Source organism: Diadema antillarum, unplaced genomic scaffold (assembly GCF_040938485.1).
Source record: "Diadema antillarum isolate AM-2024a unplaced genomic scaffold, OU_Dant_1.0 seq00000462_RagTag, whole genome shotgun sequence".
NCBI classification, from domain to species: domain Eukaryota; kingdom Metazoa; phylum Echinodermata; class Echinoidea; order Diadematoida; family Diadematidae; genus Diadema; species Diadema antillarum.
Window position 1 is genome coordinate 1970740 of NW_027271433.1, and position 26277 is coordinate 1997016.

General features: G+C 38.6%; 1 protein-coding gene across 1 annotated transcript; it reads left to right on the top strand.

Moving 5' to 3' along the window:
- The first annotated feature begins 10220 nt into the window (after nucleotides 1-10220).
- Nucleotides 10221-26018, top strand: LOC139733189 (thrombospondin-1-like). Its single transcript, XM_071644032.1, has 4 exons — nucleotides 10221-10226; nucleotides 10965-11094; nucleotides 12451-12633; nucleotides 25822-26018. The coding sequence occupies exons 1-4, from the start codon at nucleotides 10221-10223 to the stop codon at nucleotides 26016-26018; spliced, it is 516 nt and encodes a 171-aa protein (XP_071500133.1).
- The last annotated feature ends 259 nt before the right edge of the window (nucleotides 26019-26277 follow it).

A 26277-nucleotide genomic window follows, 5' to 3' on the forward strand; every position in this document is an offset into this window, starting at 1 on the left:
AGACTTTGAGTCAGAGAAAGTTTACTTTTTTTATTTCGGCATGCAGCAGTGAACGGTAAAACAACGAGTAACGGACTGTTATCTAAACTTTGCGCTGCGTGGACATTTAACAAGCCCATCTTGGTTACATGACCATGAATTCCCGTGCAGAGAAATTTCGATTGGCTTTAAAAAACAAAACTGAGGAAACGTTGATAAACACTAGGAATTTACGCAAAATGGGGTAGTATCTATTTCACTGATCAAAATCTATCACGAGCAGTGAATTCTTCCGTTATACTCCAAAACAGAGACTCTGATTCCTCCAAACAGTCAAGCGAAATGTAATCACGGCCTTCAATTCTCTTCACAAGTAGGGAACGAAGTTGATTTTTTCTTTAAGGTGCGTTGAACAAAGCAACATATCAAATCGTCCACGTGACATAATTTGGGCATGCTAGCCAAAGTGGGCGGGAAAGGATTGATTTCCGTCACTTTGATTGACTGGCAATTTAGAACACACACACACACACACACACACACACACACGCGCGCGCCTGCATACACACAACGCACAAGTGTTTTTTTCACGTCATAAAAGTAAGAGGAAGTTTTGCTCTTTTCTCTTTTGTCCAAGGACGTGGATTTCTTTTAGTTTCTACCATTTGGCAAAAACTTTAATAGTTTTCCTTGGTTGTCACTTTTATGGACAGCGTATGAATATCAATGAATATTAATTATTTACACTAAAGTGTATTAGTGGCCTCACGATTGTGTTACACGTACGTGTAGAAATCCTATAGGATCCCCTGTCAATCGCTGTACTCACGCATTCATGAAGCTCCAATCTGAATCGATTTAGGTTTTGAATCTATAGGTTGACATTGATTTACCCATGTATCTTTCTCTTTGTATTGCTGTCGTTGTAAATGTGATAAAAAACAAATAAAACAGAACAGACCACATACTACTTTGATTAATGAGATTTGATTTGAGTGCCTTCAAAAAGCACACCATGGTGAATAGAGAACTTGTAATTAGCAAAATGAGAAAGTATCCTTCTATTTAGGTGTTCATTTTGTCCCGAAAAGCTTAGCGTGCGACAAAAACCAAGGTTCTTTTGTGAACAAATTGAGAGAAATAATTCCGAGCTCAGGAAGTTCGATTTTTTTTTTCGAGGATGTTTCTGCTCTTTAGATTCATTATTAGAATTGCAATGACGGATACTGAACAAACAATAACAAAGTGATTGCCGACTTGGTCTAGTAGGCGTCTGCAGATAGTCACCAAATAAACATTATCAAAAGTGCATTGCAGATGGAGTTCTTATAACGCATGGCGGCTGAGCAAGGACAAACTAGTATGAAAAGTTTGATTGAAACAAGTGACGGACTGCTTTAAAAAAAGAAGAAGAAATCGAGGTTAGTAACCTGATATATGTTTTTCTTTGATGTTGTCGTCGTTGTTTTGCTGGGGGTGTCCTTAATTAGTAAAGTAGAATTGAAGGAGATCAACTCACAAAACAGAGATATTTCTAGAGGAAGAGCAATTCAATTCAATTCAGTAATAGTAAACCTAATTCGAATTTATTTTCTTTTTTTTTTTGGTTGTTGCAGAGAATAATGTAAACAAGACAATGTAAAATGAACAGAGTAAACAGCATAATTATACTGAAGTAATCAAAGTAAAGTGAACAATATGTAATGTGCGAAAAACTGGAAGGACGACCCACTGCAAGAACACCTACTAGCACCTGTGCTACCTCTTGGTTCTTTTAGCAACCTCATTGTGTACAACATTGCCATATTGTAGCTCTTTTTTAGATTAATTGTTTTAGATTACATAGTCATTTATCAATTATATATTATAGATTATATTCAATATATTTTTGTTTAGATCGTTTAGACAGTTACATGTGCTATGGATTAATATTGATGTATAAACATGCATTCAAACTTTCCTGTACATATGTTGTTGTTATAAGAATAAACTCAAACGATGCTTGTAGTATGCATGGGTCCCTCTGGGGAGGAAAGTTTGGACATTAAAAAAAAATGAAACGAGACTTAAAAAACAAACAAGATCACTTGAGACAATACTGCCATGACAAAACAAATTAGACAAGACTATTTAGACAACAAGACAACAAGATAAAAGGGACAGCGACCCCCGGAAGTACGTCGAAAAATGATAATTTGACGCGTGAAAAGGAAAAGAACATTTTGAAGTTGCGGAAATAATTTGAAGAGACTCTAATCCGTTTCCTAACTGTATTCGGGCAATAGTGGCGATAATGTAGGAGATGGCAATGCAGATTCTGCGAGTGAGTTATACAAAATACACCTACAGGCTATAGTTCGATTCTGTGGAATCATTAGAGTTTAAAAGAGAAAACCTCAATTTCCTTTAAAATGAATATGATTTTATTATAGAAGGAGCAATTTTCATAATTGTATGACTCAGGGAATGCCAATAATTTTGAGGCTGGTGGAACTCATTGGCACACCAAGTGACTGATTTTTGAGGAACCAAGATCATTACAAAGCAATATATGAAAAGTATAGTTGACGACGTCATCATTATTTCATCGTCGTCCAATCATATAGCGCTGTGTCCGGAGGTTTCTCGAAAAAGCCGTTATGGTAGCACACTCGTCGTTTTGTTTGTTTTCCGAAATCTCATTCATAAAGTCATAATTTATTACATTGTTCTTCACATGATAATCTTTGACTTAATTTCGGCACTTTTTGTTTGTTTGAAGAACACTAACAAACATTTAAGTCTTCCGTGATTATTTTCAATCATGATCTCGTATAAGATTAGACCGAAGTCATCTTTTGCAGTGCTCAAACGGACCTAAGCTTACATATTGTTTTTGTTCCCTTCTTTGTTATGTTTATATTTTTTCATCAATAAACAGAGATACTTCACCAAACTATCTCTCCCTTCGAAAGTATTCTCTCCGTTAACAGTGTTTAAGGAGACTGAAAGCTTAGGGTGGGCGGCGATGATTTACATTGATATCAAAAAAAGAAGAGGAAGGGATGGCAGGATTGTGAGTGATGCTTTTAAAGGAAGAAAAACAAAACATTACAAAACATCTGAGTATAGAAAATCCATCGATGACTGAGAAGCCAATTCAACATGGTAACGCGGTAACTCTTCTCTTTTAATTCTTTCGATGAACTAGTCCAACTTAAAGCGAGAAGGGGTAAAAAAAAAGTGTGTGTGGGGGGGTTGAAAATGCTGCAGCACATTAATTAAACATTCAGATTATACTTTAGACAGAGTGGTCATGCAATCTCGCCAAAGCTTTCAGAGTAAAAGCAAATCTTTCCAGCATGCGTTGTCACATTTCTTTCGTAAACTTCACTTTAGTCACTGCCTGTCGTAGATGTTGGCATCTAAAGGGAAAAAATGCTAGCGCGATTTGTCAGATTCCGACTCATATTTTCCAAGACATTTCTGCAATCAAGCGATCTCCCTGCCATCTCCCCTCTCGCGTTTATCGCCGCCGCTGTGCTGCATGGTGGCACCTATTGATCACACTTCAGCTGGGATCCATATTCACATTTTTTTTAAGGTTTATCCACCTCTCCCTATTCACTCCTGAAATCCACCGAGACAGAGTATATCATATTTGAAAGACTTTCTTCCAAAAAGTATGCACCTCCTTGGCGCATGCATGAGCCAATATATACAACGGGAGCATTATCAGTCTTTGTCACGTGCGAAAATTGGCTTTCTCAGCCAGTCTGCTCTCCTGCACGTGCTAATTGGATTCAGTGCGATTTTGGGCACGGCTCAAGCGATAATTATTGGAGCATTAGTGACATCTATAAAAGACAGCCAAAAAAAACCCCACAACAAATGTCTTTGAGATCGTAGGTGTGGGCGTGTTTGTATATACAAAATAGGATGGTATACCGTCTGCAAGGAGAGTGTTCTGATCGGAATAAAAATGTGCTCCCGCGTACTTGCAGTGTCTGTCTACGCAAAGGTTCAAGTTCAAGTTCAAGTTCAACTTTATTTTCATTTCCATTAAATAAACAGGAGAAATTATATTCAATGCATAAACAAAACAAATTTGTAGTAATTTCGATAAACGTACATCAACAAGATACATGTGATGATGAGTAACGACATACAATTGCATTTATAAGGTATATACATATGCATATTACACGAATGGTAATGGAAATGGAGGGTCCCACTAAAAAAAGGTGACACCATTGAACTACGTATAGCTCCATGGTGATTCTAGCCAACAAGGTCACAATGTGAGAGTATTTACAGGTCCGTGGTATCAATGCTTTCTGCTTATCTGAAAATTCTTCGCCATAATCATCATGGTGCCATGATGGACCGGTGAATTTAGGTAAAATGAACCACATGAAGGCAAAACAAACACTGTAACTGAAAGTGTTCGTTGCCACATTTGAAAATGAAAAAACGAAATTGTAGAAGGCAAGCAAAAAACGAACAAACAAACAACAACAACAACAACAACAACAACAACAACAAAAACACCCGAGATTGACGAAGGTCAATTGCCAGAATATCGCAATTTAAAAGTGCTGAAAATCTGCCTTAAAATATGTGCTGACTGCTGTCATATTCCGTAGCACTGCCAGATAAGGCATGGTGGCATAAAGTGAATGCTTGTCATACATTCCGCCTGCCAGCCATACACAGTCATTTATCTTGAGACGAGGTGATGAGTACTGCGTCATCATTGTCTTTGAACAGAGAAAATGACTTAGCAGTGGCGCCCTGAAGCACAACCATCTCAAGTCGAATGCACCCCACACAACTTTCCCTTTTAGGCCTTCCAACGGCCAACTTCATCTACGGACAGATTTGTTTACTTTCTGGATTTCTGACTTTTCTTTTTCTTCCGCTCTCCGGACAAAGTGGCCTGGTTGTCATAACTTGTTTCCGATGTCCAGGCGAGCAGACATGGCAGGGATCTAGCCGCCGGATCCGTGACGTAGTCTCCGCAGAGATGTTGAAGAGACCATTCGTCTTGTGGTCGCTTGTCCTTCATTTTCGAAAGCAGATGTAGAATATTATATATCTATGGCAAAAACAAATCTTTGTATAAATTGGTCGCGAAAGAGTGAGTGAACTTGTGGGAGTAAGTAAGAGTGATGCAGATATCAAACTAGTTGGAAGGAGAAAGAGTTAAAGGGGAGTGGGACAACGAGTAGCGGGAATAGCCCCGTATGACGATGTTTCGAATATTGTGAATGCATTATATTACTCTGAGGGAAATCGCTTTGAAGTTGCATTTAGGAATATATTAAGTTCTGTTCGTTTATATCGAGAACACACATGAAGATCAACTATAAGGCACATACATCACTCTGTCATATCCTTTCACGATGATAGATATCGCGAACAATTCACGTTCAAATTCCTCTTGTAATAATCTCGCCATAGGAGCGCTGTCACAGGTGCTTTTCGTAGCAAATTTCTTTGGAATGAAAGTTCACGTTCTTAGTATCTTGTGCGTCCCAGTTTTGATCTTGTTTTATCATCCGTAGCAGATTGCAGCAGTGATGTTGAAATATTATCAAGATTATTTTTAGGTTACTTAAAGCGGTTTCTGATTGCAAATGCTCTAACATCTTGTAATTGACACCCTGATAATAGGCTCAATCGATCGTCTTGCCAGAATAAGCTGGACCCTTTCCCCAGTGTTACCGTGCCAAGTGAAGGACCATACCCATATAGACAGAAATTAAACGCGCCATCATGATCATGACGATGGGGGTGGGGGGGGGGGGGGGGGTGGAGGGGGAAGGGGGATATACCCTGTTCCTCTCCGTACGTCCATATATGCCTTTACTGAGTATGATGTCCAATCACAGCTGTGAGAACTATCATGAAACGTCTTCAAAACAACATCCTTTGCTCTCATAGTCTGTCAGCAACCAAAAATGATTTTGCGGCGGGTAAGGCGATAGTTTGCTCTTATATAGTTGCCCCATTATGACGTCACGGGCCATGCCAATAATGATGATTACTGGCATGCAGCCTTTTTTTTTCACGACTATCAACACTTTATGCTCGTATACTCTGCGAGAGTCTGTGGAACCATGACTCGTGACGTAATGTTCACCAAATCATTCACATCTGGCCAAACGATTTAAAGTTCATTGCCCGAAGTCTAATCGAGTAGGTGCCGCATCTCTCACTTCCAGTCATCCCACGTATCCATCAACGTCACATACTGCGATTTCCTGAGGACATGCGATCATGCCGTCATGTTCTTAGCAGCTTAAAGGCTATATATCCGTTTTGCAAACGTCACCAAACTTTGCACGTGTGAAGAAACATGTCTCCCATCATCGTGTATGAAAACTTATGGTAATACATCGCAGAGTTTTTCCAAAAGAAATGAAAAACACACCACATGTCACCCGAGAATGAACTCCCCTTTTTGTACCGAGAATGAAGGTTGGATATTTTGCAGGGTCCGTATAAATTTACTGGAAATATATAGTATTGTTTCCCCCTCTATTATAAAGATGTTTCCAGCTTTATTATTCTGAGAAAAGGTCTAAGATTGCCTTACTCTAGAACATACCCGTGTATGAAAGGAATCCAATATGTAGGGTTGCGAAAGAGACACGCGAACTTTAAATCAAGTGGTGTAAGAATAAATGAGAGACGAATGCTCCATCAATGTATCAATCTATCTTTTTACGAATGTCGCGATAGATCAAAGCTGCGTGATGTAAAAGGAGATTTTCAAATTGCTGCCGAATCGAATTGATCATCGATTCAATCAATCTATGACAATACTAACTGAAAAGCATAATTGACTCCCAAAGCTAAAGAAGAGTGACACTTGTTTGATATGTAGCACGTGCAAATTGATTCAGAACACAACATTGCACCGTTTAATCAACCTTTTGGTCTACATCACACGATTCAAACACCATGAGTTAAGTTCATTTCTGCGAGCAAGAGTAAACGAAAAGTAAAGAGAGAAAAATTAAAGGTTTTTGGAACGTCTTGTAGAGTTTTTAGGAATTATTATTATCCAGTAGCCATCGCCTTTCAAGGTTTCGACGAACAATGTTCAGAATATCGTTTTATTCGCAACATGTAAAACAAGTATTCGTAAATGTCATATCGCAGTATCTATGGAATGATGAATATCGCTATGCGTTCTTTTTCTTACTCTCCTTTACATATAACATGTACAAACTCTCTTCCTGTTTTCGAGAATCGTTAGCTTATGTATCTTGTTCCACTTCAAGTACAACCATTGTGATAAAAAAAAAATGCATCAGGGATATGTATATTTGAGATAGAAGTTTCAGTACTTTTATCATCTTGCTTTCTGTGTTCACGAAAAAATACTGCTGAGCGCTCTGCTTACAAACATGGTGACAAAAATATGAGTTGTCATTCATCGTCACATACGTTTGTTATGAACAAAACGAGACATTAAAGTCACTAAAGTTATTTCAAACATCGAATGATACTTAGGTTGGTAGAGGGATAATGAATTAATAGAAAATGCAAATTTGATCATTTGGACTTTATTTTCCCCTCGATTCCTTCTCATTTCTTTACTTGGTCATTGCTTGACTAAGTTGCAATAGAGCCCCCTAAAATTGCAGACTGAAAAAAGAAAGAAGAGAGATTGAGTAAACGGGGGACACGAATGCTCTAAACTTGATAGATAAACTTTAAAATAGACTGGGTAAATAAGTCAAGAAAGAGAGAGAGAAAAAAAGAGTGACATACATACAATTTTGTTTATAGAGCAATATTGAGAAAGGGCTTGAAGCAAACACTGTTTTGCAAACTAAGCTCCGCATTTTTTTCTGCCAAACTTGTAAGTTATGGCGGCACAGAAGAATACGCTAGAGGGAAAGCCAAAAGGAAAAAAAAAACAACAACACAGAAAACAAGGAGAGCATGTAACAATATGGAAGGGTTAAAAAAAAAGCAAAACGAAATTTGCAGAGTAAGGTGAAGCCACAGAGCAAAGAAAAGAAGTACACTATGGATTTTTGTGACCCACGGACGTCTAATGGAATTGAAATGGCCCACTAAATATTGCTCCGTTTCGAAAGTTAGATTAATCATGATCAATTTAGGGTCAGAATTGACCCGATAGCCGCATTTCGGGGAAAAAAAAAGAAATAGTAGGAGTGAATTTAGGAAGGCGGCTTGGTGTCTGTTTATTCCGCGAAGAATCCCAGAAGACGTTCTGTTATTGACAGAGGGGAGAGTGAGGCATCCGTATACTGCAACATTGGGCACCACCCAGGAATGGTCGGAGAGAGCGGAGACTCGAAAAGAAAAAGAAAAAGAAAAAAAAAACCCATGTGTAGCAACTTACACAACAGACGGACAGGACATGGATGTACGCATTGCAATGTTGAGCTCCCTTTCCCTCTCCATCTTTCTCTCTCTCCCTCCCTCCCTCCCTCCCTCCCTCCCTCATCTCTTTGCTTATTTCTACTCCTCCTCCTCCTCCTTCGTCTCCTCCTTCTTTTTCTTCTTCTTCCCTTCTCTCCTCTTTCCATCTCTCCCCTTCAATCTCTCCTCCATCTCTCGATCGCTTCCTTTCCTTCCCTCCTTCTCTATTGCTCATGGCAGATCATGCGCACACACTCCCCATATAATGGCCCTCCTCCGATGATAGGCTCCCACAATCATCAGCCTTTCTCCCGCCGACTGGTAATGTCGTCTGGTTAAATGAAACAAAGGGAGTTGTTAAGGTCTCGGCAGAATCGGATTATGTGCGCGATAATGAACAATCAACTCATTACGGAATATCATGGTCACTATTTTTGCCAACGACGAACCTAGCTCCGGTTTTTATCTGCTTCTCAAGTATCCAAATGCTCTCTCACTAGCTCCCGATAAATGATCTGACGTGCTTAATATAATAGCCAACTCTTTTCAGCAAACTTCTGTCTTTACGCCCTCAAATATCATTGAAATTCCAGCTGGTCTTTGGTGTGTGGAGAGTCATGTCCACTCCTTATCGAAGTGTCTGGAAAGATGAAATTACGAATTATAGCTGATGCGAGTGAGCCTACTCTATAACTAATCAGTCTTTGTTATGTAGATTCCAAACAAACCTTGCAACTAGTGGATTTTATTTGTTTGTTTTTCCTTTTATATTTAGGGGGTTTAAGGGTCACTTTCAGGCTGCTCGATGTAGACATTAGGGAACGTGTCTCCATCTTTGAATTCCTTGTCTACTAGTCTCTATCCTTCCACGAACACGTAGCTAGTGCGAAAGTAACTCTGAAGTAAGAAAGTTTTAATTTCCATTCAGTAATTCATCAGTTTTCCAAACATTTTGATGTGAACTCGAGTTACCCTGAAAAGTAAATTCAATTCCTCTTCAAGATATCTCAGTTCTTAGAAATAAGTGACACGATTTAAAAGAGATATAAGATCGACAACGCAAATTAGCTATTCTTGATGAATGCTTGATCCCTTTGATACACAACTTTTCCTCTCTTCCTTTTGTTTGGGGGGGGGGGGGGAGGGGGGATATTGTTGATGCTTCCTAGCTGGTGACCCCACAATTTAAAGAATGAATTCGAAGTTAAAATGTCTCACTGAATCGCATGTCAGCTAACAGGCTGCGAAAGCGATTCACTCTCGCGCGATGGATGCTGCTGTCCGCAATCATAGCCCGATATATTGTAATCGATTTAATCGATTATAGAACATCACGTACCAACCACGATCGGAAAACCCCCGAGATTGCAATACTTCTGGCGTACCTTTCCTTTTTTTTTTTGGGGGGGGGGGGGGGTAATATTTCGCATTGTCATCGTTTGCGAACTGAAATCGCATTATCACAGCTATATTTTACACATTTCTTTTGCTTTGGTCTCCATTTAAGAGCGAAAATCGATGGTTTCTACAGGCATATGGGAACTATCTTTTATACCTTTAAGATAAAATCTATCGCGACAGAACACACTATGACGCATATCGTCTTAATTCATTTATCAGTCTTATTTTCTGAAAACGTTGAAATGCTAGACGATGAGAGGTCTGCAGAAAGCGTTAATACGCTTGCGCACTGCGAGGAAAACGCTCTTGCACCGTAAACGGCAGCTTTGCACTTTTTGGCCTCGCATTGACTAAGCCTGCCGGACGGAAACCATAAATCACGGAGTCCATTTAGAGTTGATCGTACCTGAAAAGGGACAGCCAAAATCTAGAGTCAATCCAAAACCATATTCACCATGCCGGTATATGCATATATATGGCGTCCGTATTGACTGACCTCGTGTGTGGTATAGATTTAGAGCAAAGGAGCGAACCGCAATAATCCTATCAATCTTTTTCGCAAAACACCGCAGGAGTTTCTCTCTAACATTACAGCTATATTTGGCTGAGTGAACCAAAACAATTCATGCAAGTTTTCAATAGAACAAATGCACATTTCCAATGTAAGATATCATCGTATTCTTGTTTAACCAGATAGCACCAAATCTCGTGAATGGTTGCTTTGCCGTACACCAAGTAATACGTACGCTAGAAATAAACCCTATGGTTTTTATATTTGTATTGAGTATGATATCAATGTTTGTGAACATGTTGAAAGGGATAGATTCCATTATCCAGCTAACAAAAAAAAAAAAAATTATTCTCTTCATAACCCCCTTGTCTATCCCTTAAATTTTGAAAGCTGAATAATTGACAGTTGACAGGCAAAAAGAAAAAAAAAAAGATCAGTGACGGTTATCACGTGACTGTAATTGTTAACTGTAAACAATGATTCTTATAAACTATAATGGATGTAGTGACCGTCTCTCCATGTCATTTAGATCAGATTCAATGGACGATGGCTTGCTACTGATGTAAAAGCCAGTTTACATGATACATCGCTCCCGCCAATTATGCCTTCACAAATAATGATATGAGCAAGACCGAAAGTCTGAACTATAAACTGACTCTCTACAGCCCTTGCCCCATTTCCCACACAGTTGACGGTGGGTGGTCAGCCTGGTCGCCATGGACTCCTTGCACGTCAACATGCGACGGACGTCGAGAGCGAGTTCGAGTGTGCGATCACCCCACGCCCACTTTCGGGGGACGATTCTGCGAGGGGGACACGTACATCGTGGATGTGTGCGGAGATCTGACATGTCCAGGTTGCGTGTCCCAGTGTCTTTATTTCATGAAATTATAACAATACACATGAAGGTTACACATATATTATTGCTAGTGCATGTTCTCGCATACACAATACTATTTTAGTGTACACGGTAACTGCATAATAATTAACCTCGGTGCAGTTATGTTTACAGGGGTTAAAGGTCAAGGTGATATTTTAATTATGCAAAAAGTTAATCGTATCTTTGCTGGCTAGGGTAGTCAACTAATTATAAGTTAGGTGTGTTCAGTTATAGTGCGGGACTTTGCTCTAATATATAGCAATGACATCCAGTAATCATGAACATGAAGAATGTTCAACCAATCAAACGTGTTGTAGATACACTACTGAACATAATTGTACTTAGACGGATAGATATATTGAGTTTCAGTGCATGAACGTACATAAGGAATCTAGCGCTGTAGCTACCTTCTGGAGCTGATATTCAACAGCACAATAATAAAGTCTGCACGAGTATGTCGAATATAAGCCATTGCAATGTTATCCTTTGCTTATGTTAATACTTAACTTTTCTTGTCTTTATCAACGTAAGGACGGAATTTAATCAATTAAACCTTTTCATTTGCAAAGCTATATCCCCACTTGGATGATCCACCACGATTAAAAGAAAAAGCATCTTCGAAAAAAAAATGCGATACCGGAGAATAATGAAATGATATGTAACTTGTGTACAGTATGATTATGCTGAGAGGATTTCAATATGCGTCTTTGCTCCCGAAGAACCATCTCCCATTCGGTCTGGGCGTTAAAGCATGCAATAACTACGTTTCGTCAAAAAGGAGCGATAAGGGACTCTAGGGATATCAATATGTATAGACAGAAATGCTATTCAACAGAATCATTGACGAAAAAGAGTAAGAAGTAGTAGTAGTAGTAGTAGTAGTAGTGGTTGTGGTAGTAGTAGTAGTAGTAGTAGTGATGATAAAGATAATAGTAATGATAATAATAATGATAAAGAATGACGACGACAATGGTGATGACAATAATGAAAATAATAATAATAATAATGATAATAATAATAAAATAATAATGAGAATAATAATTGATAGTAATTATTATCATTAATAAACAATAATAGTAGTAGTAGTAGTAGTAGGAGTAGCAGTCGTAGTAGTAGTAGTTGTTGTTGTTATAGTGTAGATGAAGGAGAAGTAAAGAATGGTATCCTGAAGAATATCTGTCCATGATGGTCTTGTCATACCCTCTAAAACTTTCTTGTATCATCCAAAGAGAAAGATAGGGACCGCGCTCTTTTTAATAATGGTGTTTTTCCTCGTCGCCTGTGTTTTCTCTAGGGCCAGGTGTGTGGGCCGCGTGGGAGGAGTGGTCGGAGTGCTCGCTCGCCTGTAACGGAACCCAAACCCGATGGAGACGGTGTGAGCCGCTGAGGCTAGGCGCCGCCGAGGGTCTGTGTGAAGGGGAGGAGAAGCAGAGCCGCGCGTGTTTCCTCGTGCGCAACCCCGAAATGTGTAATCGAGGTAAGACGCACTGCTAAGTTGGCTCTGTAAGATTATGGCTACACATACGATGTTCATGATGATTGCCACACACTGACGACATCTTCTTAGATTATGATTGTTATTCATCATTCTCATTTAGTTAGTATTTTCTTGGACTTCTCCAAGGCCTTCGACACCATCAAAAGATGTCACTTAATAGACAAATGGAATCAACTTTTCTATCAAAACAAAAACAACAAAAGTAGACAGATACAGAGAAAAAAAAATCAGTTCACCATTTCAGAGAGCTACTTGTCGCTGTTTCAATATTAAACCAAATGGGAAAAAAGAATGACATACGCTGTATACTGTATCTATATCTACACCTTTGATAGCGACTTCGACACAGTCCGCTCCGAAACGCTTTAGAGCGGGGTGAAATAAACTTTCGACAGTTTTACACTTGGCATTTAAAGTGTCCAGTTAAAACATTGCACATCCCCTTCATATTTGACGACCCCTTTCCTTCTTTCCTATTTGCACATCAAACATACTATTTGCATTCTGGAGGGGAAAAAAAGTATCCTAAGTGGGCTGACGTGTGACAAGAGGTTCAAGTATTTCGGTCGTGATGACGTAATGAAATGAACAGCAGTAGTGAAGTCTGCTTGTGTTCTATCTTGTTGACCACATTGTCCTCTTCAAGATGTCCATGTTTCAAGTCATATCAGGTGGACGTAAATTCATGTCATTATCTTCTTTGGACTTATTTAATGCTTCAAGACAAAAAAAAAGTTGAGGCCTGATCTTCTGTGATTTCGGGTATATAGTTTCCGCGGAAATAGCACTGAACGTGGGAGGAAAACAACTCTGTACACTGTAAAAACATCGGTGTTAGATTTAACACCACGGGTGTTAAATCTAACACCGATCAAACTTCAATAAAGGACCACACCCACAGGTGTTAAAAATGCACTGTGATGGTGTTGAAAAGTGTTCACCTGACACTTCGTGGTGTTAATTTTACACTGTACTGGTGTTAATTAAAAAACGACACCACATGGTGTTGATTTGATATTTGTTGGTGTTAATGTCAATGGTTTAACACCCGTCCAGCTTCAATAAGAGACCACACCAGCTGGTGTTACTTTGGTGTAAATTTATTTTCCCATTTTTTCAAAAATCTAGTATTTTAATGTAAAATTTTTGATCGTCTTGTTTAAATTAAAAATCAACAAGAAGTGCAGTATACTAAGAAACTCTTCAAAAGACAGTTTAAAATTTGGAAATGACACCCGGAGGTGTTAATTTAACACCATAAATGAGCACCGAAAATTTAACACCAGCTCGGTGTTCACTATTTAACACCGGACTTTTTGCAATGTACAATTCACTCCTGAAGTTTTTTTTTTCTCTCTCGCCATGATTTAAATCAGATGTAATTTTTCCTGTTACGATTACAATAACCTATATAGCAAACAATCGCGTCGAATATAATGCGCACACTTGCCAAGACTGCGTTGAGCTTTTTACTAAATGTAAAAACCAGGATTTCAAAAGAAAACAAAGACGTTTTTGTGGAACAAAGTGGAGCTTCTTTTTTTTTCACGCACAAAAATACAGATAATGCGCATTATAAACTCATTAGTCAGTGATGAGGTACAGTAATGCTGTACAAGTGCTCCTAAAACGACACATTTTATCATAATATCAATTCATTACAAATGGAATGAAAGGAGGGCAATTATAGAAAAAGCATTCCTAATCAGACATTAGCCCAGATCGTGCAATAGATTATATTCGTTAGAAATGTTGTGGCTCCAGTTCGGTTTAGTACAGTTCAGTTCAGTTTAACAGCAGTGCGCCAACTATACCCCTATCAGTGCGATGGTTAAAGGTAAAACATAGTTCACAGAAGGGCTCAAAATTCGTCTTCTAGCATTCGGTATGTGCTTACAATAATTATATCGAAAGTATAGCTCTACCAAGAAATTTGTCTGGCTGACGCGATTTACCAGGGTTATGAGTTGTTTCGGAGTATTTATTCTACGAGTACATCATTTTTATGCCTCCGCCACGAAGTGGTGCTGGAGGCATTATGTTTTCGGGTTGTCCGTCCGTCCGTCCGTCCGTCCTTCCGTCCGTCCGTAATGAATTTTGTGGACAGCGTAACTAAAAAACCTTTTGAGGTATCCTAACTTGGCATGTATGTGTATTAGGGGGTGAAGTTGTGCCTATCAACTTTTGGGTGCACATGCTCAAGGTCAAAGGTCAAAAGTCAAGGTCAAATGCTTAAAATTTCACTATTTCCCCCATATCTATGCAATGCCTGAAGATATTTTCTTTAAACTTAGGGTATACTGTATTACCCAATTAAGAGTCTCTGGTGAAAGTTTGGGTCATGAGGTCAAAGGTTAAAGGTCAAAAGGTCAAGTAAAAATGTTGAAATTTCACTTTTTTCTCCGTATCGTGGAAATTGTTCGAGTTATCTTCATGGAACATAGTATATAAGCATGTACTGACGGGCAGTGGTTATCTAGGGAATTTGGGGTTCATGGGGGGTCAAAGGTCAGGGTCAGAGGTCAAAGGCAATACTTCAAAATTTTACTATTTCCCTTATGTATGCTATGCCAGCAGGATCATTATTTTAAAACTTGGTGTATGCATGTATAACCCAATAGAGATTCTCTGGGAGGCCAAGAAGGTCAAAGGTCAAAAGGTCAAAGATCAAGTGAAAGTGTTGAACTTACTTCTTTCTTGATATCTCGGAAGTGGCTCAAGTTATCTTGAAACTTAGTACGTATTTATGTATGTTCTGCCTGACAGTGATTCTCTAATAAATCTTAGGGTCAAAGGCCAGATGAAAATGATAACAATTTACTGTGCAATACAGAAATTGCATTTTTTCTCCATACCTTGAAAATTACTCAATGAATAAACTTATGAAAGGGTCTTAAATCCCCAAATACATGCTCTCCTATTCATCCAATTAAACATCTTGTAGGTCAAGGAAGGTGAACATTCAACACAATTTGTGACAAACCTGTCATTTCAATATTTTGCCAATTTTGTGAAAATGTAATCACACATTGTCCACATGTACTATAAACCTATTACAAGAATCGTGCATTATGGTGGAGGCATACCAGTCGCCATAGCGACATTTCTAGTTTATTCCTACAACGCCCCCCCCCCCCTCCCCATTCAGTAATGGATAGGTAGAACGATACTACGTAGTACATCATGATCGTATCGTGCCTAGCAGTAATATTGAATCGCATGCAGCTAACAAGTTACTGTATGCGAGTCATACTTGCGCGATGGATACTGCTATGCCCAAGAAATGTAATCGATGTGATCGATGTATGCAGCATCACCTAGCAACCACGATCGGGCATGCTCTGAGACTGCAATACTTCCGGCGTACCTTTTCTGGGTAATATTTCGTATTTTTGCCGTTACCCAACTGAACTCGTGTCATCGCAGCGTTGTTTCACAAACGACAAATATGTTTTTTCTTTCATATTTATGCATCTCCATTTTAGGGCAAAAATCGTCCGTTTATGCAGTCATATTGGTATTACGTTTTACCTTTAATGAGACGTAGGACAGTATCTCTATCATCCTTAATGTTTGTTACGTAATGAAACTCATTAGTGTTATCTGCCTTCCTCGTCGCCTTCAACTCCCAAGCTTCCCAGTATATAAATCGAAGTTATTTTGGCTGTTTTACGCTCTCTAATATGTCCAAGGATTTGCCGCTTCTGCGTTGCCACACCCTACATTCCCACTGATCAGTTACTAGCCAATTAAAAGTTAGTTTGACAAGAAAGAGTGATAATTGTGCAAACACAAAAGCGAAATTTTTGATCAAACTCTGGCAAAATTTAAGAAAGTTGTAAAATTGTGAAGTTTCATTAATTTTCAAGCAACAGCTCGTCGAAGTCAATTTTGAAAATTAATGATTATGCAGATATTGAGTTGACGATTTTTTTTTTAATTCAAACGGAATTTAACCCTAATCTCAGATCACTATAATGTGATTGATCATTCTTTCGCACTTATTCATCAAGGAATAAATCATTTTCTACACTTCTATCGCAAGGAAATTAATTTTTGTTATGTTTTTGTACACGGTTTATGGAATATGGAGAAGCGATGACATCATCAGCTCACTCATTGCATATTCCTTATGAACTGCTCGAGAGTTGCTGAGCAAAAATTAACGAATGTTTTATTGTTAACTTTCAAACTTCCTAACCTTTTATCCATTTTGATCAAACTTTCACTGTGGTGTATATATCATTTTGCTCCTTCTGTTCAGACAACTTTTAGTCTGTCCAGAATACTCCCCTTTAAACCTTAAAGGATCGTGACTTAACCCCCCCCCCCCCCTCATGTGTCTTGCGTTCTTCTCAGCCTAGGTACGAGTAATCGGACTCGTATTAAAGATCGCGATCCGAATTTCAGGAGATTCACGTGTGTTAAATACCCAAGTGATTTTGCGTAATACAGTCGCATTTTCCTTTAATATACGCCCCTCTGACGAAGTGTTGACGTCACAGTGCAGCCGGCTAACCATGTTAACGGTTGAATGTGTGCTCGTCCAAGTGCGTGAGGACCAAAATACGTCCCATATCGGGTTTCTTCGTGAGACGCACAGCGGGGGTGAACCACTCGGTCAACCGTACCTAGTGTGTTTGCGAGAATGGGAAAAGCGGGATTTCCTAGAAAACGGCTACATCGTCTTTTATGTGCTTGAGTACTTGGCGTGTTCCTAAATATAAACAACATGCCATATTGAAGCGCTACTTAGAGTATAAGACAAGTGCCCCGTGGCGATCAAACACGCGTAACGAAAAATAACCGATGACGACACATTATTTTCTCGACCATGTTGCCGTGAGCTACATTATTAGTCGCTTAGCTGAGCGATATTATCTCGTATGTTTATACTGAGCATTGCTGAGAGAAAGAGAGTATAGTGATCAAGAACTCAGCATAATTGACGGCGTCATGTTCACACATGCAACTTATATCTTGTTTCAATGTGCCAGTAGCGAGTGATCGGTCCGCTGAATTGGTCAGTAGGGCCTAATGAGGTGTAGTAATGGACTTTGGGAGTTTTTCCCCTCAAAGTATAAATTCATGGACATTACACGCATTCACATTCAAACGCTTATATAACTTTTGAACCTGCATCCTCCAAGCTTTGCTTTTTAGTAGGTTCCTCAAATATCACATCATTTATATTATATCCTTATAAAATTTGTGCAATTTTTATCTCAAATTGACTGTTGTATTAAACACATTTTCTTTTTAAATCAAATGGAACATGAAACTTGTACGAAATTTGGAATATGGAACAAGAATAAAAAACAATGAAAAACAAAGATGTAACGGATATTTTTTCTACATTATATCCTGCCGTGCCTAAAGAACTTCGCTGTTACTGAATTTCGCTAACAGTCCCACATTTAGGCCAGAGATAGAATCTTATCAATTAGATATACATTTATTTACACTAGAATGCCAATGAAACAAATTATGCGTTATTCTGATTAAGTGAATGCTATTCCTGCTCTTTGGAACCATTTCTTGACAAAGAAATGCATGTTTCTATCAAAGAATAGACTTATATCTGCGTACATACTTAATGTGCATCCAGGTGGTCCCATAAATTAGCGAGACTATTGCACAAACTCCAGACAAAATCACAAATGATCGAAACAAAAACAGAGAATTTTTTATGCATCATCGGGGAAGCCAGGATGCTGCTACCATTTAACTTCAATTTATTAATGTTTGATCTTATAATCTCTGTTTTTCTGAAGAGTGGGATTATATGACATCGTCTCTCGCCGAAAACTCCCCGCAAGAAACTCGGTCACCGCATCGGAGCGTGTGTACCAAGTGTCAAGTGAAGAGTTGACGTTTCATACAACTTGGCACACTTCAAATGAACGCTGGGCTCGACGGCAAATCAACCTTGGCACTAAGGAAGCAGCTGCATACGAAAATGACTGACTTTTAAATAAACCTAGACGGGTAGTTGTAAATGATATCAGAGCGAATTATGGAACGCAAACGAGCCAAGTGGGTTGGCGTATAGGCAATGCGATCGACATGTTACGCTCAGAGTACAAACAGAGCACGCGGTTTTGCAATACTCGCTTAAATGTTCTATAGTTTTCTCATATATTCACCTATATATAAACATTCTCTCCATCCAGAAATTCAGTTTTTGCAGCACCTTTTTTTTTTTTCCCGAGGGAATCGATACGCCAGGTTCTAAACGTATTCCATTACGACACCCTTTCATCGAGAGCTAATGTTACACGCCAATGTAAAGGCTGAATTAGCAAGTCAGCTAAAAAACACCAGTCTTAAAAGCGGCAAAGTGGTATTACTTACATAAAGAAATATCATGATATTAATAGTCATATTCAATAAATAAGAAATCACACACTATGTGCACTCTGCACTATAGTTGCTGCTACGATGTTGCCTTTCTTCGTCTCTTTTCTTTGAACTCAAGTTCGGGGGGAGTGAGCAAGGGAAGAAAAGAAATAAGACGGTGTTAGGGATTGAGACGGAGAAAATAGATATATTATGTATGGCGTCGGACGACGGATATGAAAACACACTCTCACACATTACATAGGTGGCAAAACACAATTTTGTATATGGAAATAAAGAACACCGTTTGGAAACATTTTGCTCAAGGTTCTAGTAAAACAAAACAAAATATATATATAATGTAATGCCGAAGTCATATTCAAACTTCTCGCAAACAAACTGACCTTTTTTGAAGGGAGCAGCGTGAAAATAATCACATTTGACACCAAGGAATAAAATGGTTAAAGATTCGCCCCGGTTTAATCGACATTTGAATGCAGTCATCTTTGATCATTATCATTTAAACTATAGCGAGGCCCAGAAACCTCATTTCTATCGTTTAATGTCACATCTCGTCATTATAATTTCTGTCATTCATTTGTTTATTAATTCACACAACATTTTTTAACAGGCACATTCCGTTTAGTTCTGCTGTGCGATATTCAGCAGACCTGCTTTTCAAGGAAGCCCAGTATACAGTATACATTTACTTTCATCGTAATTGTTAATGAGATAAGGTCTTGAAAGATTCCTTTCACTTGAGACCTTTGTTCTTCAGAGTATAATTATGATCATTCATTTTGGTTCCAAATTTGTTTCAATCCAGCATATTTCTAAATTTCTAAATTTTCTGAGAAATGTTTTTCACTCTCAAATTGGCGCATTTGTTTTTTAGGTATATTTCTTTCGGACTTTGTATAGATTTAAGTAATTTTATCAGTTCTATAATCTTTTTTGTCACATGGAACACATGCGTTTAGGCATTGAAATTCGAGGTGCCAAATTAATGACGATTAAAGACGATAATAGTTTAAGAACAAAAATCCCAAAGAACTTGATCGATTAAATCCACGTCCTTCTTTTACTATACATAAATACTGACTTTTTCCTGATTTGCTTAACAATGCCAACATTTTTGCCAAGAGTGTGTATTCTAGGTTTCTCTTACATTGTGAGACGTTTCTTTCGTAACCATTTGGTGCGTGATGGTACTACAGGCCGCTGTCACAGAAGTGTCGTATGCACGTTACAGGAAACTGCAGACAAACGTCTGTCGCAATATTTTAGGTATTGGCGGCTAATCCATGGCAAGAGAGAATTTGTGCACAAGACAATATGAAATAGTAATTAGCTTTACCAATACTAAGAGTTTGTTTGCAAAAATCGATACGCCCATTTTTGAAGATTTTTAAGTACGGCCTCTTTCATAAAGTACAAAATGATACCTTTTAAATGATATATTGGTCACTACATAAAGGTATATTTTTGAAGTTATGGTCAAAAGAAGCAAAATCTTTCTTAATATTCTTTCTATTTTTCTTGACCTTTAATCGCAAATATCTCCATTTGGCAAATATGGACTTATCGGTTTTTGCAAACAAACTCTTCTTTTATTTCACACACACACAAACACACACACACACACAAACACACAAACACACACGCATGCACGCACACACGTACGCACGCGCACACTCACATATCTAATGTTATCATGTATGTAGCCATTGTTATAAATCCTACATGATATCATTACCTAGATAATGCTTTCACAGCAGATTGATTGACTTTGCATTGCCACAGTAGCTCACCATCGTATGGAACATCAAGGTTTATAACCTCGGAGTTTTGCCTATCTTAGTTGTGACATACCGTGCTGCAATTTACCTATGTACGCATACAGCGTTTGTCATGTTTGTGTGGGAACGAATTGTAAGTTGACATTGAAACTTACTCTGAAGTTAGCAGTGTAATATACTGGTTAATTTCCATAGTAACGGTTCACAAAGACACGAGTGAACGAGGGTTGACTAGTAGGGTTAACTAGCGCGCTCCTGGAGTGACGAATAAGGGCAACGAAAGTCGAATACTTCATTAAAGAATAATTGTGGATTTTTTTTAACTCATTAATTCGCCAAGGACGATTAAAGCTATGGTGGTAATGATTGTCCATCGGAAGTGAGTCCTGTCATTTCACAGTCGAATAGTCACAAAGCATTGCCGCTTTGAGTCTACGAGCTGAAGAGCGCCCCCAACGTTATGATTTTTGCCGTCATGCCGTAGCCAGTGTTTTGCCCTCTTTTATACTGCCAAGTAGACGTGTTTGTATTTTCTACTGTTAATATCCCCCCCCCCCCCCCTCTCTCTCTCTCTTTTCCCATGCCGAACTCACTGAGCTAAAGTGTTCAAGACAATGTCGTAGTGGTTTCATGTCATTCGTTACATTTGGGTTTCAATGTGAGGGCGTGTAATAACATTTCTGTCGCGAGCATTTACGTATGATTATCCTTCCTCTCCCGCGGAACGTTCATGTTACATGGTAACAACAGAAAGTTTCTCATTCTGAGTTAGCAGTAAGTCATTGTCAACGCCTAAAATCATTCATTTAAGCGTGTAAATATGCAAACACAGAATAGCCCACGGTGTTACGGTCTTATCTATCAAAGATATTAATTTCTTCTTCTTCTTTTTTAATCCTTCACGAGATGACAAGTCTATTGTCTGCCTGATCTCATTGTAAGAGAGAAAGCAATAAAACCAACTGAAGTGGGTAAAGGACGGAGGAAGGGAAAAGCATGGAAATAGCTTGTTATCAAAAGTCAAGTTGAATCATGAAGTCAAAGTTGATGACGTTTTTTATTTTCATTGTGAGAATAACATCAACATAGCAAATCATTAAACTTATCAAAGAATTGTATCAAGATACAAAATACACACATCTTTTCACTATATAACAAAAGATGCTTAATATGATTATGCATTATGATGCCAATGTGGCACAGCATTTTGTACATCGTGAAGCTTCTATGAAATATGTTTCTTGCATAGGACGTGGATATTCTGCCTCACCCTAAAAACCACAGCAAGCACTTCAGTGTATAATTGTGTTAGGATGTCGCCGGTGAAAGTCATGACGAACGTAACGTGATCGAAATGCGTTCGATTTCGGGAGTCATGCTGCGCAATTTGCCCGGAATTAAAAAAAAAGAAATAGACGAAATCTGCAAAAAAAAAAATAACAACAACAAACAGAAAACCAAAAGAGACACCAGTAACACTTTTTTAATGGCGTTTGACATCATGTGATTGCCGTGTTTTTGAGAAACTGCCTGGGAAAAAATATAAACCCAACAAATCTCCATTTTTTTTAAAGTCAATACTGTCAACCTTTGTGAATGCTGTTTGGTATCTATGGTAATTTAACAGCCTACAGCACGATTAGAGCTCCGCGGTATATATTCCCTCGACACAACCCGTGTTCGAATGACCTTACATGTGCTATTCGTGCGATCCGCTCTTTTGTATAACCAGCACTCAGTGCTGATTAATCGGAGCGCGCGAGAATAATTGGAATGAGTTTGCCTTGGTAACACATTCCCTTCAGTGTGGCTATGAACGTGAATTGAACACTATCTTTATATTATCGTTTCACAAAATATGTGTGACATCGGCGCATTTCGAAGATATGATATATGTTACAGACATCCCCCAGGATGGCGGGTATCTCCCTGGAAGTGGAACAAACACGCAAAAAATACACGCGGGGTATGTTGTTTTTTATGTGTTTTTTTTTTCTTTACTGGGTGACACATTCTCTTATGGGATCAGGTTAAAGCGATTAACAATGTCCAATACGCGTGCAGTGTAAAAAACATCCATGATTTACAATCTACATTTGATGAAGAACATCTTGGACAGCGTGTTGGAGGACTGTTTTTGTTGCTGTTGATGCAATTGATTTCTTTTAGTTTGCCCAATGGAAAGAGATAGCATCAACATGTAAACAACTTTAAAGAAAAAAGTCAAAGGAGACTATATGTTTAGTGCTTTATATCGCCTACGTCGGAGTGATTGTATTTTTTTATTATTTTGCTTGCAATTTGTTATAAATGAGATTTTCTTCGCGAAAAGCAAAACTCCCCAGACAATACATCATGCTCCTGAGGTTCTAGAGACGAGTGAAGAACGAGTGAAAAAGTACCATTCTTTTCTTGTTGTTATTTTCTTTTCTTTAATCACAGCGCCATTCTTGATGGGGGGGGGGGGGGGTGCAGTTGCCTTTTGCTACCCCATCCACTCTTGCTAATATCCACAGTATATGCGTATCATATTACGAAAATGTCTCACTTAAAATAAAAAGAATAAGTCACGAAGTTTATCGCACATGATCAAAAATACAAAAATACATGATCCACAAAATAACAAGTCTTATAGTAAAGCTATTTCAGTTTGCGTGAAAATTCAGGGCATAGAATTCATGAGGAGAACCCCGAAATTAAAATAGATCTACTGAGAGCATATAAAGATGACAAACTAGCGATGAAAGGGAAGTTTGTCATGAATTCAGGGGGCACGCTGCAGTTGAGTAGTCGAAAATATCAATTGTTGCGTAATCTTTGTAACCTCTTTCGTTGTCACCTGCTGTCTTTGATATACTTGCCAATTGCTACAATTTTAATATTTGTTATGACATCTAACTATTGTCTAATACTTTTCAACATGCACCCTATACACACACAAGCATAAGGAACACATTAAATTTCATTTGTTCATTTTCACTTTCACCCTCCCCCAAAAAGGTAATGTAAAAAAAAAATCATTCGAATAATCAACAATTTTATATTATACATATTCTAGATAATTGTGTCAATATATAGTATAATCACGATGTAACAGGTTGTATAGCAAATATGAATGATATTCATGAAATACATGATAAGGGAAATTCTTTGAAAACGGGATTGCATACCTTAACCTAAATTTCTTTTTTCATGGCACTATGGAGAAGGTAACTGTAATGCACAGGAAGGTCAGTGATAGTTCAACTTTTCACGCACGAAATAATGGCATGCAATACCATCCATTCCCCCAGTTATAAAAAAAACACACACAAAAAAACAAAAACAAAAACAAAAACACCATCCAACATCAACAATAACTCGTTTATAATTGCTTCATTATGCACAAGTTGAATAGAGTTAAAGAGAGTATACTGTATATACGATGTCCAGCAGAGCTTATGGTGAGATGGTCCCGGATGTCTGGATATGAGCTGCGCGCATGTGATGGAATCGGCATCAGAATGCGTATAATACTTTCATATCTTTTGTAGATGACACGGCACGATTCTCACACCACACACTTAATGCCCCACCCAGCCCGCACTAGCTGTGGATTACCTTTATAGAACTAATAATCCCAAATGCGGTTCGTAGGAATTACATTTCGGCGAGCAGCCGGATTAGCCGAGATGGAATTTTAGATAGGGTTTGCGTGATTGTGATCAACACGTGAGTCGTAACCTTTGGCGAGACACAGTCTGCACGCGGGACTGTTGGTTTGCACGCATTTATCATTTCGTATTCAAGTCAGCTTACTAGTAGTTGGCTGGGCAATAATAGAATTCAAGATTTATCTTGGAAACTCGCAAGAGGGAGAGGGAAGAGGTTTATCTCTTCTTATGTATATAAAAATATGAATTTTCCCACGGCATATCATTCCTCATTATCCAAAACCATTGTGATAACTACATTTTCGTCTGCTCATCTGTCAAACTAGTGATATCACAGATTAAAGGGATAGTGCAACATTTCTGAAGAGGCCATAAGTCTGAAAGTACTATGACCGCTTCAGACTTTCACTGCCATAAAAAAAAACAACTCAAAAAGGAATACGTAGTTCATCAGACTTATCACTGTGTATGATCCACGATTATTTGTCTAGAGATAAACAGGAAGGGGGAGGAAAAAGTGCAAATGCATATGCGATTTTTGCATTTCCGCGAAAGGTGATCGGGTAAATCTGATTTTAAATTCATACCGTTAAAATAGAATGAAATGTATAACACAAATATATGCAGTGTTCCTGTTACGATGAACCTGTCACGGAGCCTAAACACATCTGAGCACCGGTATACTGCTTGATGATCACTAATTTAGGCAATGCTGTCAAAAGGTATTACGTGACTATAGTTTAAAAGACCTCTCTATGCAGGAAAAAATAACAATATCATATATACACAAAAAACCCCATAAACCTGCCAATAATCCTTATGGCGGACATTGAATTCTCACACCACTCAAATTGTCGACATGAGATACGAATGTTTTCATCAAGTTGTAACATCGTGCAAAATGATAATCTCTAAAGTTGGCCCTACTTATAGGACACTGTTTTTGTTTTTTTAACGAACAGACGTTCGTTTTTGTGGTCAATATATAGCGCATGCCACACCATTAAAATAATGCTCTTTGTGTAAGTTTCTCAATGTAAAACGACAAACGCCTATATCAGCCACTTCAATCGTTTCAGTTCAGAAATTTTCTCGTTTCTAAGTTTATTGAAGTCATGTTTTACGCTTATAGAGCTTCGCATTTATACACCATCGTCGGACGAAGCGTTGAAAATTTTAGTGCTTATAGGAGAGCCTTACATCAAGTTAAAGAGAGAGAGAGAGAGAGAAAGTTTTTCATTACAACCATATTGTTACGTATAGTGTTTGTTAGTGTAATGAGGATCCTGTTCGCTGCACCCCTGGGGCCCATACATATTCTATCACACCACCCCTACACTCAATCATCCGTTTCCGTTATCTTTCCCCCATTGCAGAACCCACGTGGGGCCGCTGGACCCATTGGTCTTACTGCTCGCAGACGTGCGGGGAAGGGCGCCGCTACCGGCGGAGATCATGCATGACGCAACCGGGCAGCCACTCGCTCACGTGTAGGGGCCAGCACCGCGTGGCGCAGCCATGCATAGAGCGTGCCTGTGAATCTACGAAGGGACGAAGACTGTACCCTAGTTAATAGACAGTAACCATGGAAGCATCTACTCCAGACAGACGATATCCTCCGTCCCATCCCAACTCCGATGACAGGACTGAGACTCGTTTTACATTCGCAAGAAGTGGATCAACGATCGCCATAATTAGCTCTGACATTAATGTGGGATGTATGGTATACAAGAAGTCGTCAAATGTATACACCAGAGCGTGATTCCATTGCAATATTCAATGTGACAATCACGTGGTACTCTAAAAGCAATCCATGCTTTTTTTCTTCGTCA

Bases quoted from the DNA above. Each gene is read 5' to 3' on its own strand.
- LOC139733189 (XM_071644032.1), top strand. The intron at 11,095-12,450 runs GTACATCGTGGA...TGTTTTCTCTAG, and splicing joins CGATTCTGCGAGGGGGACAC to GGCCAGGTGTGTGGGCCGCG. The intron at 12,634-25,821 runs GTAAGACGCACT...CCCCCATTGCAG, and splicing joins CCCCGAAATGTGTAATCGAG to AACCCACGTGGGGCCGCTGG.